We start from the raw sequence: 20,485 nt of genomic DNA, 5'->3' as shown, positions 1-20,485 counted from the left end.
ATATAAACACAAGCACCATTCTTTCCTTCCATCTGTGGCACTGTGTGTGTAATTCTTGTTACAGAATTTAATTACACAGCATTCATTTGGGAACAGGGCGCCCTATTTTACTATCATTGACTGGAATGGGACCAGGATTGGGCCCATTGTGTACACTATCATTTTCTCCTTTAAGTAACACAGAGTTAAAGACGAAAAAAAAATTCAAATAACACAGTTTTAAGGAGTCAACATGGAAGTTCAAGGCAAACGTTGCAGAGACACTACATTTGGGTCAGACTGTGAGAGGCCCTTGGGTGTCCATAGGCACCGACTTCTCTAGGTGGGGGCTGGTTGACACCCGTCACCCCTCCACTCCACTCCTTCTCCCAAACCTCCAACCCCACCTTGCTTATTCCTTTGCCTGCCCCCAGGGCACTCCAGGTTAGAGGGAAGACTGAGGGTACGTCTACACTACAGTGCTATTTCGAATTAACTTAATTCAAAATAGTTAATTCGAATTAAGCAAATTCAAATTAACGCATCTACACAGAAAATGCATTTTGAAATAGCATTTTGCTATTTCGAAATAGAGCGTCCACACTGAATGGACTCTGAATCGGAGTTAAGGCTGGCCAGAACCAGTGCCGGCAGGGCACCAGGTCAGGACCTCTTGTGTGGGGCTGCTGCCTGTGGCTATCTGAGGTCCGTGCTTAAAGGGACCCTACCCCCTACCCTGGACAGACAGTTCTCAGGTGTCTCTGCTTGCTTGTCTACCTCAATGAGGGACAGCAAAGCATTTGTGTCTCAGAATGCTCTGGTTGCCCTCATTTGGCACACCCTACCACTCTGCAACATGGAGACAGAGCTGCCCCTGGGCACTCTGGTGCGTCTTGCGGACACGCTGCCATCAGCCTGGCTGCACTTTCTGCAGGCTGCCATCCGGGGAGTCCATCGGGGGCTGTCAGTATCCAGGGAGCCCTACGGGAGAGCGTACACCCCAAGGAGCACTAACAGTCTCCGTGGTCTGCCCCACTGGGGGCGTATGCCTCATTCCTCCCTCATGTCCTTCCACTTACCGCTCCTTAGCTCCCCTTCCTGATGTCAAATAAAATACACATATTTTCAAAAATAAAAACTCTGTTTATTTAACACGACTGGGGGGTGGGGGGAGAGGATGAACTTCTGGGGAGACTGGGGAAAGGAGAGAGGGTGGGAGAGGGGAGGAGGAAAACTGGGAGGAGGAAGCTGGAAGGGGGAAGCCAGGGGAAGAAGAAGGAGGGGAAGCTCAGGGGTGGGGGTCTCGCCGGGCCACATGTCTCCCAGCATACCATGTGCGGGGGCCTTGGCGTCCCTAGGGGGATGGGGAGGAGGGTGTGGAGGTTGAGGTGGGGGGTGTGGAGATTGAGGAGGAGGTTGAGGAGGGAGAGGCGGGAGGGGGAGAAGGAGTGGGAGGAGGAACAGGAGCTGGGGAGGCAGCAGGCGCAGGAGCGGCACAAGGCAGCATGCTCTGCACCAGGGTCCCCAGATGGGCACAGGTGGCACGACCCTGGGCAAGCAGCTCCCACTGGAACTCCCGTTCTTCCTACGCCTGCTGCTCCATGATGCAGCTCTGGTTTCGCTGGGCTGCCAGGTGCTGCTCATGGTACCCTAGCAGTGTTGCGATGGTCCTGCGGAGCCCTAAGGTGCGGGAGCATGTCCCAGGTGGGATGGTGCGCCCTGCACGTACAGCTGGTGCGGCTGTGGAGAAAGAAGAGAAGTGGTCAGTTGTCCCTGGGGACACAGTGGGTGAAGCCCAGCCCCCCCGCGAGGTGAGGATGACCGTGCCCTGCACCATCAGAGCCGCTGCACTTTCCCAGACGCCATGTTTGTAATGTCCAGCTATCCCCGGGAGTGGGAGGTGCCCCGAGACCACACCCATGCCCTTGTTCCATGTATAGTGCAGCTGAGGTAGGGGGAGATGTCCCCTGCCTCTGGGTAGAGGAAGTGTGTGAAGGGAGGGCGTCCTGCTGTGTCCCACCCCGGGGTCAGGAGCATGTCAGGTCTCTTCACACACACGTGTGCCTATCAGGCCACGGCCCCTGTGTGTCACGCAGCTGGAGCCACCGGCCCAAGGGTGGCATGGCACGTGCTTGCACGTGCACAGGTTGCTGTGTGATGTGTGGTAGGCAAGGGCCATGCGCGTGGTCCCTGGTCTCCCTCCCTGCTCCACCCGGGTAGGGTATGGTGATGACACTTACCTGGTTTGGCCTCTCCGGATGACCCTGCTGACTCCAGTGCTGGGACGGCTTGGGGCTCCTGCTGGTGTGGCACCCTCAGTGATGTCCCCTTTGCAGCGCCCAAGTCAGGGCCCTCCAGTCCCGGCTCACTGTCCTCCATGGTGGCGCGGGCCGTCCCGTCCCCCAGGATGAGGTTGAGGGCGGGAAAGTAGGGGTAGGTGTCAGCCCTTGCTCCGGCGCCACCCCTGGTGGCCCTGGCATACACCTGCCGCAGTTCCTTCACTTTGAGGCGCACCTGCTCCTGCGTGCACCTATGGCCTTTTCTGGCCATGGTGGCTGCTGTGCGGCCATAGACGGCACGTTCCTCTGCCTAGTGCGGAGATCATGGAAATTGGGGGCCTCCCCCCAAACTTCATGGAGGACCATGTCTCCGCACTATCCACGAGGGCGCGCGCCATCTACGGCCCCTGGCTGTCCCCTGGGTGCTGGGGGACAGAGCGGGGGAAGGCTGGCTGCCATTGTGCGGCCACTGGGTGAGGGGCTGTGGCTGCTGGCAAGCCTGGCTCTGGCACGTGCCCAGTCGCCAGACTCTACCCCTTTAAGGGCTGCGGGGCTGAGGGAGAGGAGAGGAGTTTTCCTGGTTGTGCCCAGAGTAGCCACCAGGGGAAACTGGGAAGGGCTGGAGGCCAGCTAATTCGAATTAAATGTCTACACAGCACTTAATTCAAATAGCTATTTCGAATTTGGCATTACTCCTCATAGAATGAGGTTTACCAAATTCGAATTAAGTGCTTCGCTTATATTCGAAACAGCGATTTGCATGTACAGATGCTATTAAAGTTAATTCGAAATAACAGCTGTTATTTCGAATTAACTTTGTAGTGTAGACATAGCCTGACAGAGCTACTCATTGTCTGAACTGTATCCTGGGTATGTCACAGTAAACAAGGAGCCTCCCATATTGTGTAGCTGCACAAGATCCCCCACAAGAGCAGTTGTTACATTCCAAGAAGTGCAGAGAATGCTTGCTTCTGCTCTTTCCTGACACACAGAATAAAAGGGGGCAGGAAGGAGGCATGCTTAAGGCTCAAATCTCTACACCAGCCCACAGACTGATAGCAATGGAGCGATTGTAACTGGCTGTGGCGTTCCTTCTAGAGTGCTATAGGTCAGTGTTTCTCAACCTTTTTTTTTTTTATAAAGTACCCCTTTAAAAAAATTATTAAGTACTCTCAGTACCTACAATTTTCAGACACACAGTTCTATGTGTGAATAGTCTCATTAATAGGCAAAATCTAGTTCTCCATTAAGAACAGTCATAGTCTTTGGCTGAAGGGAACATTCTTCAGTACAATGAGCCACGAAAAAACACACTGTGCAATATGCTAACTTAACCAATATTTGCTAGGGTACCTAAGTGTAGCACTAAGTGGAATTCACATAACATTTCAAAACTAATTTTTAAAAAAGAGAGAATCTGGCTTGTTTTAATAAGTTCTTTTCTAGTGAGCCCTGCAAGTCTCATTCACAGGAAATCTTCTCAAAAAACTAATCCTACGAGTGCTTCATCAATACACCACTTGCAAGCTTTCAGCCCTTCTGAGTCAGTGATGTGCCAGTTAGCAATTCAAGAGACACCATTTCCATGTTTTTCCTTCTGAAATGAGACTAAAGATTCCTTTCCACTGTGTTGGGTACTTGATGATGTTTTAAACAATGCTGGCCAGTATGCAGTATAATAAGATGTACTACACCAAATTAAATTCAGAAACGCTGGCAAGTGGAGTGAGACCCTGTCATGGATTGTGTTAAAAATCCTGGTTCAAGCTGACAGGTGTGAACTCAAGTTCAATTAACACAACTGAAAATATAAGCTCTACCTACGACACAAAATATGTGTGAAGCTATTTAGGAGCATTGGGGCTGAATTTTGTTTTTAAGAGGGGGTGTTTGGGACTGTAAAAGAACATATAATGAGACTGAGGTCATAGACAAGACTGAAGCAAAAGGAAAAAGAGGTAAGATCATGGTGGGGAACCTAAGGCCTGGGGGCTGGATGCAGCCCCTGGCTTGCTTGAATCTGGCTCCTGAGGTTCAGAGCTCTCCCCCTTCCCCATTTGGGAGCCTATGCTGGCACTTCAACCTCCTCCCCCTCTCCATTCCTCCCCTCGCCATCCCCTCTGCAAGACTGAAGCACACAAAATCGATCAGCCTGGATTCCTGTAGGCTCTGATGTGCGAGAGGAATGTGGGGAGTATCTTTCTCCTTCTCAGTCAGGAGCCATGTCAGTGAGGGTTTTTTTCTCATTTGTATGTGTCCACAACTGATTTTTCTGTGAGTCAGCGGCCCCTGGCCCAAAAAAAAGTTTCCCACTCCTGTGTAAGAATATTGCGATCGTGGAAAAACCTAGAGAGAGAGAATTTTTGGATCTAGTGCTGGCTAAAGGAATTTAGGGGGGCTGGTAAGCCAAGAAACTGCTCGATTCTGTTCTTGGCTCCTTCTGCATTCAGAGACACAGGACTTTGTACATTCTGGTACAATACTTCATTAAAGAAATATCTGTCTGCCACCAATTTTACCTCCCAACTGGAAAACCCACTGAGCCCCAAACTATGGCTAGTCGCTCAGGTCAAAAATGGGCAACAGCAATTAAAAAAAAGATGATAAAAAAAAACTGGTACCTTCTTCATTTCTAAGTTGTTTTACAGAAGCCAACTGCAGGCAAGAAGCATTGCTGATGATTGCTGAAGGAGAGGCAAACTGCTGAGATTTCTTGATTGAAAGATTAATAGGCTCTTCTAGCATTTTTTGCATAGGAAGAGCTAATTCATTAATAGTGTTCGTTCCAGCAATGGCTGAGTCATTTCCAAGAGGGTCATCCATGGTACTAAAATCTTCATTTTCCAGCTTGAGGGGAAAGAGTAAAGAATTCAAACTTTACTGTTTCCTTTTTTAATTTCCTTCCCAAGAAAATAATTGTAACAAGTTTTCAAATATGAGAGGAACAGCATTTCTTTTATCAAAGTAATACCCTTAACCTACTGATTATGACACAACAAGCATTATCAATTAAAGTGCATTCCTTTGCTATAAAGCAGCCAGATGTGTTAATAATTCTTACCTTGCACTTAGTGTTCCCCAGGAATACATCGCCTGTTGCTAAGTTATCAGTAGTCCAAGAGTTCAGGTCATTTGTAGCTCTGTCTAATGCCAAGTTGTAGCCAAGCATAGATTCTGGCTGAATATCAGAGGTGGGAAGCATATTCTGAGATTCACTGAGGGATATAGTGGATACTCCTTGCATCTGGGGATCCACTGACCGAGATAACCTTGTAGCAGAGGGTTCCATTTCTACAGGGTTTGAAAAGCCCACAATGTTCAGTGAAGCCGAACGCTGAAAAACAAATATGTTAATCAGTTTTTAAAACAGTAAAATGCTGCTGTTATTTCTAGAGAGCATGAGATACAATATCTCATAATGCTTAATGAAACAGCCACGTCACAAGGGCTTTGAAAGTATCTATCGTAATCTCATGTCATTTACCAAAAGGCTTTATAACCATGATTAAAGCCAAAATCAGGAAAAGTAGATTCCTATGTCTCTCTTCCCAACTTCTCTCACCCCCAGCAAGCTACCAGACTCTCTTTCTTTTACCACTGTAATGGGTCCCTGATTTCTCACTTCTTATAATGAATGAGAAATCTAAACACATGGAATATTGAACTAAATCTATCCCTGTTATAACTCTGGTGATTTCAAAGAGGTTATACTAAAGACAATATAAGAATCGGACCTAATATAAGTGAAGGCAATTCTAGGAGGGACTTCAGTGATGCTGAGCACATTTCACCAAGGGATGAGTCTGGCCAACTGAGCACCTGCTCATTATAACATCAAAGTGTAAATGGAAAAATGCATGTTTACACATATGGGTCTGATGAGGGAAGGATGCACCTGTTTAGTTATCAAAGAAAGGGAAAAAACCCTACACAGGCAAACGAGGTCTCTGCAAGAAAAAATGTAATGAAATGTATCTGCTAGTGCTTCATGCATTCTTAGGGTATTTCACTGTCAAATGCAGAAATAAGGATATGCAAGCCAAAGCAAATCCACTCATCTGTGTGACTCCTTTAAGCTGTTTTACAGCACTGTGTGTGTGACATGATTGAAATCCTGACTCTTCTATAGTCCATATCAAACGAATGTAAGTAGTCTTAAGAAGTATGCAGATCTGAATTCTTTGAAGATGTACTTCCACATTTAGTTTCTCACAGTTCAGTGATATTCATTATGCCTGATAATTCACTGACTAAATCCTTTTAATTTAACTGCAATGTCATAACTTTAACTTATCATACAAAATGATAAAGAAACAAGCATTTTTTTATTACATTTGTTAACTATTGTTAGTTCATTCTGGAGTCTGATAACTTGTTCCCAAGTCAACAGGGCAATGATGAAGTAGCATAAAAAAATAATTGTCCGGATTCTGCTCTATTATATTTGTGTAAATTCTAGCGTGGCACAGTGCCTTAGTCAACAGCTAAGCCCGCACTCTGGTCATGTAAACACCATTTAAAAGTCTCCATAAGGTGGTAGAAATGTAGCCGTGTTAGTCTGGTCTAGCTGAAACAAAAAACAGGACTATGTAGCACTTTAAAGACTAACAAGATGGTTTATTAGATGATGAGCTTTCGTGGGCCAGACCCACTTCCTCAGATCAAATAGTGGAAGAAAATTGTCACAACCATATATACCAAAGGATACAATTAAAAAAATGAACACATATGAAAAGGACAAATCAAATTTCAGAACAGAAAGGGATTTGTCCTTTTCATATGTGTTCATTTTTTTAATTGTATCCTTTGGTATATATGGTTGTGACTATTTTCTTCCACTATTTGATCTGAGGAAGTGGGTCTGGCCCACGAAAGCTCATCACCTAATAAACCATCTTGTTAGTCGTGAAAGTGCTACATAGTCCTGTTTTTTGTTCCATAAGGTGGAGTTGTTAAGGCCTAAATAGTAGTTTAGAAGGGGCAGGAGGAGGACTAATGAGCAAACTGACCCACTAACAGAAGAGGTGCAAGTCGGCACAGGAAGGACAAGGAGAAAGAAGCAGGCTAGCAGAGCTAGAAAATATCTTTTTTAGAAATTCCTTCCCACTCTCCTTCTAAGTATTTAGCAGACAGTAAACCTGTTAATGAGATGCTGTATGGATCAGTAAGGTGGTAGAGAGAGAAAATATAAACAAACTGGGCCAGGATATTTAAAAACTAACTGTCTCCAAATCTCTGTAGACTAAGTAAAGACAGGAGTGGGACAGAGCAGTGTCACGTGTGGTTAACTCCAATAAAGTCAGAAGAGGAATTTGACACTTTCAAGGCAGCTCAAGTACATGCTGAGATCAGAATCCAGCCCTATGACTTTTATTTGGTATTACAGAAACCTGGTGGGATGGGACGCATGATTGGAATGTTGGTATGGAAGGGTACGGCTTGCTCAGGAAGGACAGACAGGGAAAAAAGGGAGGAGGGGTTGCGTTGTATATTAAAAATGTACACACTTGGACTGAAGTGGAGATGAACGTAGGAGATAGCTGTGTAAAGAGTCTCTGGGTTAAGCTAAAAGGGGTAAAAAACTAGGGTGATATCATGCTAGGAGTCTACTACAGGCCACCTAGCCAGGTGGAAGAAGTGGATGAGGCCTTTTTTAAACAATTAACAAAACTATCCAAAACTATGGTGGTGATGGGGGACTTCAGCTATCCAGACATATGTTGGGAAGCTAACACAGGGGGGCACAGGCTATCCAATAAGTTTCTGGACTGCATTGGAGACAACTTTCTGTTTCAGAAGGTTGAAAAAGCTACCAGAGGAGAAGCTGTTCTGGATTTGGTTTTAACAAATAGGGAGGAACTAGTTGAGAACTTGAAAGTGGAAGACAGTATAGGGGACAGTGATCATGAAATAATAGAGTTCATGATCTTAAGGAAAGGTAGAAGGGAGACCAGCACAATTGAGGTAATGGATTTCAGGAAGGCAGATTTTGATAAGCTCAGAGAACTTGTAGGTAAGGTCCCATGGGAAGCAAGACTGAAGGGAAAAACAACTGAGGAGAGTTGGAAGTATTTCAAAGGGACGTTGTTAAGGGCCCAAAAGCAAACAATTCCGCTGTGTAGGAAAGATAGAAAATATGGCAAAAGACCAGCTTGGCTTAACAAGGAGATCTTGCATGATCTCAAAATAAAAAAGGAGTCATATAAAAAATGGAAACTAGGACAAATAACAAAGGATGAATATAGGCAAGCAACACGGGAATGCAGGGGCAAGATTAGAAAGGCAAAGGCACAAAATGAGATCAAACTAGCTACAGGCATAAAGGGAAACAAGAAGACCTTTTATAAATACATTAAAAGCAAGAGGAAGACCAAGGACAGGGTAGGCCCACTGCCCAGTGAGGAGGGAGAAGCAGTAACAGGAAACTTGGAAATGGCAGAGATGCTCAATGACTTCTTTGTTTCGGTCTTCACCGAGAAGTCTGGAGGTGTGCCTAACATAGTGAATACAAGCAGAGAGAGGGTAAGTTCAGAAGATAGGATACACAAAGAACAAGTTAAAAATCACTTAGGAAAGTTAGATGTCAGCAAGTCACCAGGTCCTGATGAAATGCATCCCAGGATACTCAAGGAGCTGATAGAGGAGGTATCTGAGCCTTTAGCTATGATCTTTGAAAAATCATGGCAGACAGGGGAGATTCCAGAAGACTGGAAAAGGGCAAATATTGTGCCCATCTATAAAAAGGGGAATAAGAACAACCCAGGAAACTACAGACCGGTCAGTTTAATGTCTGTCCCAGGGAAGATAATGGAGCAGGTAATTAAGGAAATCATATGCAAACACTTGGAAGGTAATAAAGTGATAGGGAATAGCCAGCATGGGTTTGTGAAGAACAAGTCATGCCAAACTAATCTGATAGCTTTCTTTGATAGGATAACGAGCCTTGTGGATAAGGGAGAAGCGGTGGATGTCATATACCTAGACTTTAGTAAGGCATTTGATACGGTCTCGCATGATATTCTTATTGATAAACTAGGCAAATATAACTTAGATAGGGCCACGATAAGGTGGGTGCATAATTGGCTGGATAACCGTAGTCAGAGAGTTGTTGTTAACGGTGCTAAATTCTGCTGGAAAGGGATAACAAGTGGAGTTCCTCAAGGGTCTGTTTTGGGACCCGTACTGTTCAATATCTTCATCAATGATGTAGATATTGGGATAGAGAGTACGCTTATTAAGTTTGCAGATGATACCAAACTGGGTGGGGTTGCAACTTCTTTGGAGGATAGGGACATAATTCAAAATGACCTTAGCAAGTTAGAGAAATGGTCAGAGGTAAACAGGATGAGGTTTAATAAAGAGAAATGCAAAGTGCTCCACTTAGGAAGGAACAATCAGTTCCATACATACAAGATGGGAAGCGACTGTCTAGGAAGGAGCATGGCGGAAAGGGATCTAGGGGTCATAGTGGACCACAAGTTGAATATGAGTCAACAGTGTGATGCTGTTGCAAAAAAAGCAAATATGATTCTAGGTTGTATCAACAGGTGTGTTGTAAGCAAAACTCGTGAAGTCATTCTGCCGCTCTACTCTGCACTAGTTAGGCCTCAGCTGGAGTACTGTGTCCAGTTCTGGGCGCCACATTTCAAGAAAGATGTGGAGAAATTGGATAGGGTACAGAGAAGAGCGACAAGAATGATTAAAGGTTTAGAGAACATGACCTATGAAGCCAGGCTTCATGAACTGGGCTTGTTTAGTTTGGAAAAAAGAAGATTAAGGGGGGACATGATAGCGGTTTTCAAATATCTAAAAGGGTGTCACAAGGAGGAAGGAGAAAATTTGTTCCTCTTGGTTTCTGAGGACAGGACAAGGAGTAATGGGCTTAAAGTGCAGCAGGGGAGGTTTAGATTGGACATTAGGAAAAAATTCCTAACTGTCAGGGTGGTCAAATATTGGAATAAATTGCCAAGGAGGGTGGTGAAATCGCCTTCTCTGGAGATATTTAAGAACAGGTTAGATAGACATCTGTCAGGGATGGTGTAGACGGAGCTTGGTCCTGCCTTGAGGGCGGGGGGCTGGACTCGATGACCTCTCGAGGTCCCTTCCAGTCCTATTATTCTATGATTCTATTTTTACCTGAGCATGCAGTCTAATTTCCTTTTAATCACCCTGGAACTGATCCTACAGTAGGTGTTTTGCCCGAGTAGGACTGCAGTATCCGTCTACTTAAAGACTACTGCATTGAAGATAGAAGGGACCTTATCTTCCCCAGCATTAGGGTAAGTTTACTCCACTCTGTCAGAACAAAAGTCTGCTGCAGCCTTAACCAGCCACATCAAGATTCCCTCCTCTTACTGCAGACAGGAACCTTACGTGATGTAGGGTTAATAGGTCAGCCTCTATGCCAATGCCTCTTGGTATAGCCAGTGCAGGTATATGACTTAGGAAAAAGGAAAGTGGCTGAGCTTTCCCTACATCTCAGGTGTCTGGGCTGCTGTTGAATAAGCTCCACTTACGGGTCATCAAGTCCTGCAGTCATGGCAGTACCAAGCACCACCTAAGCAGTCATTGACAAGTGTTTCTCTAAACCGCTCTTAAAAATCTCCAATGATGCAGGTTCCACAACCTCCCTAGGCAATGTATTCTAATGCTTAGCCACCTTGACAGTTAAGAAGTTTTTTCTGATGTCCAACCTAAACCTCCCTTGCTGCAATTTAAGCCCATTGCTTCTTGTAATATCCTCAAAGATTAAAGATAATATTTTTTCTTCTGCCGCCTTGTAACAACCTTTTAGATATTGAAAGCCATTATCATGTCCCCTCTCTGTCTTCTCTTTTCCAGACTAAACAAATCCAGTTCTTTCAATTTTCCTGCCTAGGTCATGTCTTCTAAATCTTTAGTTATTTTTGTTGCTATTCCCTGGATCTTCTCTAATTTGTTCACATGCTTTCTGAAATGTGGCACCCAGAACTGGACACAATAATCCAAATGAGGCCTAATCAGAGGCCTTGGTGACTTGAAGACATCTACCTTGTCTAAGTAATTTTTAACTTACTCTTTCCATATTGTGGCTTCTGAACCTACCCCATTTTCCCTGGAGTTCACTCTGTTAGACATCCAATCACCACCAACAGTCTTGGTGAAAAATTAAACAAAGAAGTCAGTAAGTACCTATGCTATTTTCACATTTTCTGTTATTGTTTTCTCCTCTTCAATGAGTAAAAGACCTACCCTTTCCTTGGTCTTTCTCATGCTTCTAATGTATTAGTAAAAGGGTTTCTTGTTAACCTTTATGTCTCTAGCTAGCTTGAGCTCATTATTTGCCTTGGCCTTTCTAATTTTGCCCCTACACACTTATGTTGTTTATGTTCATCCTCTGTAATTAGACTCAGTTTCCATTTTTTGTAGGACTCCTTTTTCAGTTTTAGATCATTCAGGATCTCCTGTTTAAGCCAGGGTGTCTCTTGCCACACTTCCTATCTTTCCTACGCAGTGAAATAGTTTGCTCTTGTGCCTTAAGAATGTCCTTTTGAAAAACTGCCAACTCAATTGTTTTTTGTTAGACTTGCTTCCCATGGGATCTTACCTGCCAATTCCCTGAGTTTGCTCAAGTCTCCCTTCTTGAAATCCATTATTTATCTTGTTCTCCTTCCTACCATTCCTTAGAATTATGAACTCTGTCATATCATGATCTCTTTTTACCCCTTTTATCCTTTCCCAAAGACTCTACACAAGTTTGTTTTCTATCTCCATCTCAATGTCAGTCCAAGTGCTTCCATTTTAATATATAAGGCAATACCTCCTCCCTTTTTATCCTGCCTGTCCTTCCTGTGCAAGCTGTACCCTTCTATACCAATATACCAGTTACGTGTATAATCCCACCAACTCTGAGATACCAACTATGTCATAGTTATGTTTATTTGCTAGCATTACAAGTTTTTCCTGCTTATTTCACATACTTCATTATTATACAGACATTAAGACACTGATTTGATTTCCTCCCCATATTCTTTTTTGTCCCTCCTTTATCCCTGCTAGGATAGCCCATTCTCCCCACAGTTTCTGACCCTTCTCCCAGGTCTCCATGGTTTTGGTCCTCTGTCCTGAGGGGCTCTGATCTGGTCCTCAGGTTGCTCTAATTGACACCTTAGGACCAGATCAGAGCTGCCTCAGGACTGAGGGAATGCCACAATAATTTAAATCCACCTTTTTGCATACCATCCTCCCTAAGCAAGCTAGCAGTGGGGCTGGGAGCAGAACCCAGATCTCCTCACTCTTTGTCTCCTGTTGTAATCAATACATCTCTATCTTTCCTCATGAATATTACAACATTATTACCATCTGTTATACACTAAGGCCACATTCTGCAAAGAGCCATGCATGCTCTGGTTAAAATGGTTGCCCCATTGAAGTCAATGCAAGTTTTGTCATTATCTTCAAGTGTGCCAGGATTTCATCCTGTGAGCTGTCATACTGAAAACAGTGAGACAACTTATAGTGCATACTGTTAGGGATATGCATAAGCCTTTCTAGGATGAGGGCCTGAAGTATTTACAATGAATATATCTAAAGAGCTGAAATTCAATAGTTATATACTTTTGATTCTGCCAGCTAGAGTAGGTTACATGAGGAAACTTTTTAGATTGTATAAGCCAGTATAAAACATAACTCTTGCTAAAAAGGAAAAAGAATAATGAGGCCATCAAACTATCATCTGTCTCTCCCTGGTGGCAGAAATTAATTTTTGTGGTTATTTTAATGAAGATGAAACATTATGATCTTTTAGTACAAAATATTTAAAAAGCTCACAGTAAAGTACAGACACATTCCATTCTGATCCATAGAACTGCTGTCAAGTGCTAAGTGAACAATGCACTGGGAACAAGGCTCATTAATATCCTATTAATTCACCCCCTAAAATAATCATTTCTTTTGCCATTAGCAAAAAATCTCTCTTTTCCCCTGGCAGCTCAGCTAGGGTTGAAAATGTGATGGCTTCAAAGAACAGGCTTTTGTTTTATGAAAGCATTATTGCTTTTACATTGCATCCTTTGAACAACAACAAGAATTAACAATCATTCTGAGTAGATAATGGTTGTATGTGCAGGCAAATTTGACATTTTAATATACAGCTTGTCACACAGAAATAAATCTGTGTCATAACATATGGAGTTCTTGTTATCTAATAATGAAATTTAGTCTGATGACCTTTGTTATATAATGGTAGCCAAATTTCAATTGTGCAAAAACACTTTTTGCCAAAAATTTCACACCTATGGTATTTTAAGGTAAGAATAAATAACATGCAAGCTAAGTATGAATAAATATCTCTCTGATCATAGTAGCATTCCAAGAAGGTCCTATGTAAACATGCAGCACTAACACAGAAGAATTCTGAGATGCAAATACTTACCTTTAAAGACTGGGATTAGATTTGTTAGGATTGTTTTGGCAAAGTCTCAAGGCTGTTGACATTAAGTGTGATTTATAAAGAAGCTAAAACTATGAACTGACAATAAGAGAAATAACAGAGCAAATGGTTGCAGAGTAATGAACGGCTGCTATTAAGTGGAACAATCCCCATGGCAGCTCATTATGCTAGTGAGGTTAAACAAATGCACTGCTCCAATCCAGTTGTCTAACTCGCCACTCACAGTAGCACTTTCTAATTGTATTTCACAACAGGGTATAAGCTAAAGGATCTCTTTTTCTCTACAATGAGCAAAAAATCCAAATCTTTCTTAATCTTCTATCCTAACAAACTGGACCTTTTTTAAAGTGGAGGAAGAAAGATTCCCTAGAGAAATCGGGTCCTGTTTTATTTAATCTACATTCCAAGTCAAAGTGATGGGTTTTGTTCAATTATTACCATCCTAAGAAATATAATTAATTGTATTAAGCATGAACATGTTTGTACTGCAAACAGCTCAACTCTTTATTCAGCACACTCTAGTACCTTGAAAACTAGCATGCAACTATTATGATTATTCATTTCTTAGTACTGACAACATTCTCGGTGCTCTACCAATATAAATCAAGATATGCCCTTACCCTGCCAAAACATATCTCAAATACCGCTGTATGAAAGGCACCATTAGACATGCACCTGAGCAAAGACAGATCAGAGGTCATCAGTAAAGCTTAGGACAAACGTGATGTGTTGGGAATTGAGAAAAATGCATAACACTTCCTCTGTAACAGATAAAATCCAATTTTATCTTATATCATAGTAATATTAACCACTGAGTGACAGAATGAGAGGCATTCATGTTTATTATATCTTAGGAGAAGTAAAGAAGTTCCATCTTGAACTACCAAGGTGCAGCCCTATGACAAATTCCAAGAAAAAGATATAAAATACAACATTTAGAAATTGAAGCAAGACAAAATCAGACTGGAAATAAGGAATACATTTTGAACAGTGAGGGTAATTAATCACTAGAAAAGTTTACCAAGGATGATGGTTAAATCTCGATCACTAGCAATTTTTAAGTCAAGATTGGATGTTTTCTTAAAATTGTAATCAATCAGTGAGTATTTTGGAAAACTTCTCCAGCTATGATACAAGTGAAGTCAGAATGGATGATCGGAGTGATCACTTCTGGCCTTAGAAGCTATAAAAGACTACCTGATATGGAAGTACAGTAGACTTCCGATAATCTGGAACCTTTCAGACCTAGGTGGTGCCGGATTATCTGATATGCTGGACTATCAGGAGGTACTAAAAGATGGTTATATATATATATATATATATATATATATATATACACACACACACACATACAGTATAAAGTATTTTAACCCTTTTTATTGTAGCACAAGCACTGTCCAGCATCACATAATGCCAGTGGCAGACTGACTCAGTCCCGTCCAGTTTCGCTCGGTTCAGCTGCTGCCACTACTGCCTTGTGACTCGTTTTTTGCCGAAGCTCACTGACTAGGCTCTTGCCATTTTGATGACGGACTATCGGAAGTGCCGTACAATTGGATGCCAGACTATTGGAGTTTTACTGTAAAAGAAAATGTGAAGCATTTGGAAGCCTCACTCTGATGAGAAGTATTTGATAAAATCTATCACCTATCTTAGGAATTTCTATGGTGGTATGATAGACATGGTGCTACACCATAATAATGAATGAATACTCTATGTTGGCTGGGTAATTGGGATGTTTACTATATATCAATCTATCGGTTTAGTTTAATAGGGTACTGTACTGCTGTGAAGAAAAATAAGCAGGAAGCAAAACAATGGCTCAAGATAATGGCTCAATCCTCAGTAAACGCTTATGGGTTGATAAGAGAATATGTGACAGGAAAAGACAATGAAACACAATAAGATCAAAAATATTATAGCTGTCTAAGAAGAGACCCTTGAGGCTAGGGAGGCCAGGAGTTGTTTGCGATATGTTCAAGAAACCAGACTGGCACAGCCAGGAGCTGGGAAGATCTGAAGAGCTTAGGCCTAACCAGATCAGCCTGAGGAGATGGTAAGTCTAAGGTAGGGTATACATGCACATAAGCTATTTGGTTTTAAATCCATTTTTTTTCTTATGCTTTGTTCCTATTGTGAGAAGAAATAATACTTGGGGTTTGAAGAAGGCTGTCTGGTCACTATTCTCACCCTCACAAAGGGTAGAACAGTATCACCATAGTATCAGAGCTTCCTATTAAAAGATGCAGATGGTGCACCTGAAGAATAACAATGGCACTTCTTCCTAATTCTGTTTTATCTGATTAAAATTTACACCTCTAACTGATCGCAATCATGAAGGAAAATGAAACACATTCAAGCCAAGCAAATATCTTGCATAGTTGATCATCCGCAAAATCATAGTTATAGCAAAATCTCTACAAAATTTTCATCTGTTCTTAAGCTGTCAAACTGACTGCCCTGTTCAGTCCTGTATGCAAATAAATAACTCACCAGTGTACCCTGAAAAAACCCCAGGAGGACCAAATGATGCAGGTGGTTGGTTACCTTCACTTCTAGATCCCTAGTCTAAAAGATTCCATGTTGGCAGTGACTGAGAGTTACCCCCTTCCGACAGCGGATAATGGCTAATGTGTAATGACTTTGCTGGCTCATCCAGTTCCCAACAGACAAAAGTCATTATCACAAAAATCACTAAATCAGACTGCATATAATTCACTGCCTTGTTGCCATTCTCAACAGAGAGGCCATGAGTGAACAGGCATGGAAACAAAACTGATCTTTCCCAAAACTTCAAAACCCTGATGTGGCCCCTGACTGAGAAGGAGAAAAACACTCTCCACATTCTCCTTGCACATTAGAGCCTAGGAGGGCCCAGGCTAGTAGATTTTGTGTGCCCCAGCCTTGTGGGAATACGGCGGGTGGGATGGAGTGTCAGTGCGGGCTCTCCAATGCTGGGGTGGGGGGAGCCTTGAGCCTCGGGGTTACATTCAGGGATGCCGGAGTCTGCATCTGGCTCCCAGGCCTTAAGTTCCTCACCCCAGTCTTAAAGAGAGCAGTACAAACCTTTATAGTACTTGGAATTATGATTTACACAACTGTCTGAACATGAATACATGGACTAGTTAGATAGTCTGCAAGAGTAAATGTGCATCCCTCCCAGGGAAAAGCTAGTCAGAGGCAGACACAGAAAGCTAGAAATGTAAATACTCCCACAAGTGTTTAAAAAATAGCAAGACAAAGGAAGATGAGAGAGCATGCAGACATTAGAAAATACATAAACAAGCATCAGACCAAGTTCAACAAGTACACAACATACTTGGACCAAATAGGAATACTCCTGAACTTTGGAAAATGATGGCTTAAATGTTAAAGTTCATGATATACTATGGCTAAAAATACCTGCATTATACCTCAGAAATGCCAGAATTCTGACTTGCCCTGACAATTAGGAGATACCAGACCTTAAGCTATTTTAGAAGTGTTTCAAGCGCATTATGGTTTCTAGGAGGGTGGTGAAGCACTAGAATAGGTTCCCTAGGGAGGTGGTGGAATCTCTATCCCTAAAGGTTTTTAAGTCTCGACTTGACAAAGCCGGCGCTGGGATGATTTAGTTGGGATTGGTTCTGCTTTGGGCAGGGGCCTGAACTTGATGTAGGTCTCTTCCAGCCCTAGGATTCTATGATTTCATTGTATTTATTAACAATCTTTCATTAAGTGGTAAGACAAAATAGTTTTAAAGGTGTTGGGGTACAAAAATAACACTTACAAAAGTAAATAAAATGCTAATAAATGTTCTTCATTTGAAATATGCAGTATTTAAAGAATATCTGATGATATGGCTTTACTAGCCTTTGTTTGGAATGACATGCATGACTTACTTGAAGTTTTACACATACAAGTAATGTGGTTATCCCAAAATATTATTAGCATCAGTTTTGTATAGCTGCATGGCCAAAGAGATAAGATGGCATATATTGAAACACGTTAGTTATTAGTCAATAGCATCAGATGTACACAAATACGTTGCAAAATTAAAACACAGCTGTCTGATCACATGAGCAATCAAGCCTTGCAAAAAAAAACAAATCAAAACAACCAACTTTGGTCTATAAGTTGTTGCAGTGGAATTTTCCATTTTTAAATCTTTTTTAACAACCCCTGCCAAATGTATCAATAATTAGTTTACTCTCAGTACTGCTACATTCTAGCTCTTAAACTTCTCAATTTTCCACTGTTTTCTCTTTAAACAGAGGTTCTTGGCAGTTCAGATATCGTTATGCTCCATTAGGAAAGCGGTGTGTGGTGAGAGATGTGCTGGTATAATGAACGTAAGCAGAATTGGAAAGTAGAATTTAAAAGTCTAATGCCAATTATTATCTAAAAGGAAGAAAGTTTTTCTTTTACTAGTAGAATGTTCACATTTGTCTCTGCCTTTCTGTGCTGTTTTCTGAAACTGCAGTGTTTTAGGGCTCTACTCAGTTAAATAAAATGCATTAGTATTTACAGTGGCCTCATAGAATTTTGTATGTTGAAGATAAAGTGGACTTACCGCTCCCTATACCAAGGCAAATGTTCTAAGGAGGGACACTCAAATGCAGCCAAACTAGACAGACACAGGCATGGTGTTCATGAGGGATATAAATATTGTTTTAAAAACTTAATCATTTAAGCTATTAAAATGATACAGTTTAACCAGTTCACTGTTGGGGCCATGGTTATTCTGGCCATCCAGCTTAATGGTACAGCTAGGGCTAATGATTAGGGTGGGTGAACCAGTGAGACACATGCTTACCAGTTAACTGTTTACTATTTTACATCTGTAGCATAATTGTAGCATCTCTCTTTTTTTTCGTATGTGGGAACCAATCTTCTATTCAAAGTAGGGATGTAAATGACTAATCGACTATCCGACAAGCAAAAACTTATTGACACACTAGTCAACTAGTCACTTCCCTGCCCTTTGCTGCCTCTATTAGAAAGAGCAGCAAGGGGGGCAGGGAGGAGGACAGGATGCTGAGGAGAGTCAGCTTAAAAGCCAGTTCCCCCCAGCTCCAGCTCCATAGGAGGGGGCACAGATGCAGTGACGGCATTCCACCTTTGCAATGTACAAGAGTCCCCACTGGGACTCCTGTACATTTCAAAGTGGAAGCACCGCATGGAGCCTGGAGTCAGCCAGGAGACTACCCATTGGCCCTGGCTCCACGCAGCATTTCAATCTTCGACATACACCAATCCATGAGTCTGGATTTAATGCATCCGAGGGTACTGAGGGAGTTGGCAAATGTCATTGCAGAGCCTTTGGCCATTATCTTTGAAAACTTGTGGAGATCAGGAGAGATCCTGGATGACTGGAAAAAGGCAAATGTAGTTCCCATCTTTAAAAAAGGGAAGAAGGACAATCCAGGGAACTACAGACCAGTCAGCCTTACCTCAGTCCCCAGAAAAATCATGGAGAGGACCCTCAAGGAATCCATTTTGAAGTACTTGGAAGAGGGGAAAGTGATCAGGAATAGCCAACGTGGATTCACGAAGGGAAAGTCATGTCTGACCAATCTGATTAGCTTCTATGATGAAGTAACTGGCTCTGTGGACATGGGGAAATCGTTGGCTGTGATATATCTTGACTTCAGCAAAGCTTTTGATACAGTCTCCCACAAAATTCTTGCCAGCAATTTAAGAGAGTATGGATTGGATAAATGGACTGTAACTGGGATAGAAAGCTGGCTAGATTGTTGGGTCCAAATGGTAGTGATCAATGTCTCAATGTCTGGTTGGCGGTCGGTTTCAAGTGGAGTGCCCCAAGGATCGGTTCTAGGACCAGTTTTGTTCAACATCTTTATTAATGACCTGGCTGAGGGGATGGATTGCACCCTCAGCAAGTTTGCAGATGACGCTAAGATAGGGGGAGAGGTAGATACACTTGAGGGCAGAGATAGGGTCCAGAGTTACCTAGACAAATTGGAGGATTGGGCCAAAAGAAGTCTGAGGACGTTCAACAAGGAAAGTGCAGAGTCCTGCTCTTGGGATGGAAGAATCCCAAGCACTGTTACAGGCTGGGGACTGACTGTCTAAGTAGCATTTCTGCAGAAAAGGACCTGGGGATAACAGTGGATGAGAAGCTGGATGTTAGTCAACAGTGTGCCCTTGTAGCCAAGAAGGCTAATGGCATATTAGGTTGCATTAGGAGGAGCATTTCCAGCAGATCTAGAGAAGTGATTATTCCCCTTTATTCGGCACTAGTGAGGCCACATATGGAATATTGTGTCCAGTTCTGGGCTCCCCACTACAAAAAGGTTCTGGGGCCCCCAATCTAGAAAAGATGTGGACGCACTGGAGAGGGTCCAGCGGAGGGCGATCAAAATTATTAGGGGACTGGAGCACATGATCAACAAGGTGAGACTGAGGGATTTGGGTTTGTTTAGTCTGCAGAAGAGAAGAGTGAGGGGGGATTTGATAGCAGCCTTCTACTTCCTGAAGGGAGGTTCCAAAGAGGATGGACAGGGGCTGTTCAGAGTAGTGACAGATGGCAAAACAAGGAGCAATGGTCTCAAGTTACAGAGGGAGAGGTCTACATTGGATATTAGGAAAAACTATTTCACTAGGAGGGTGGTGAAGCACTGGAATGGGTTACCTAGGGAGGTGGTGGAATCTCCATCCCTGGAGGTTTTTGAGTCCTGGCTTGACAAAGCCCTGGCTGGGATGATTTAGTTGGGATTGGTCCTGCCTTGGGTCTCTGAGATCTCTTCCAGCTCTATGATTCTATGAAATGCACAAGAGACCCTACTCGGGCTCT

At 42.8% G+C, this 20,485-nt stretch overlaps 1 protein-coding gene across 3 annotated transcripts in view; it reads right to left on the bottom strand.

Annotated features, from left to right (window-relative positions):
• TRIM66 (tripartite motif containing 66) overlaps positions 1-20,485 on the bottom strand; it is an 82,394-nt gene that overhangs the window by 15,692 nt on the left and 46,217 nt on the right. For all 3 annotated transcript variants that reach the window (XM_025189972.2, XM_075927994.1, XM_075927995.1), the window contains 2 exons: positions 5,320-5,592; positions 4,880-5,105 (listed from right to left, as the gene is read on the bottom strand). In XM_025189972.2, coding sequence (XP_025045757.2) covers positions 4,880-5,105; positions 5,320-5,592 — 499 coding nt within the window. The remainder of the gene's footprint in view (positions 1-4,879; positions 5,106-5,319; positions 5,593-20,485) is intronic.

This window comes from Pelodiscus sinensis, chromosome 4, assembly GCF_049634645.1.
Source record: "Pelodiscus sinensis isolate JC-2024 chromosome 4, ASM4963464v1, whole genome shotgun sequence".
NCBI classification, from domain to species: domain Eukaryota; kingdom Metazoa; phylum Chordata; order Testudines; family Trionychidae; genus Pelodiscus; species Pelodiscus sinensis.
Note: the sequence above shows the minus strand (reverse complement) of the source record. Positions and strands in the feature narration are given on the sequence as shown.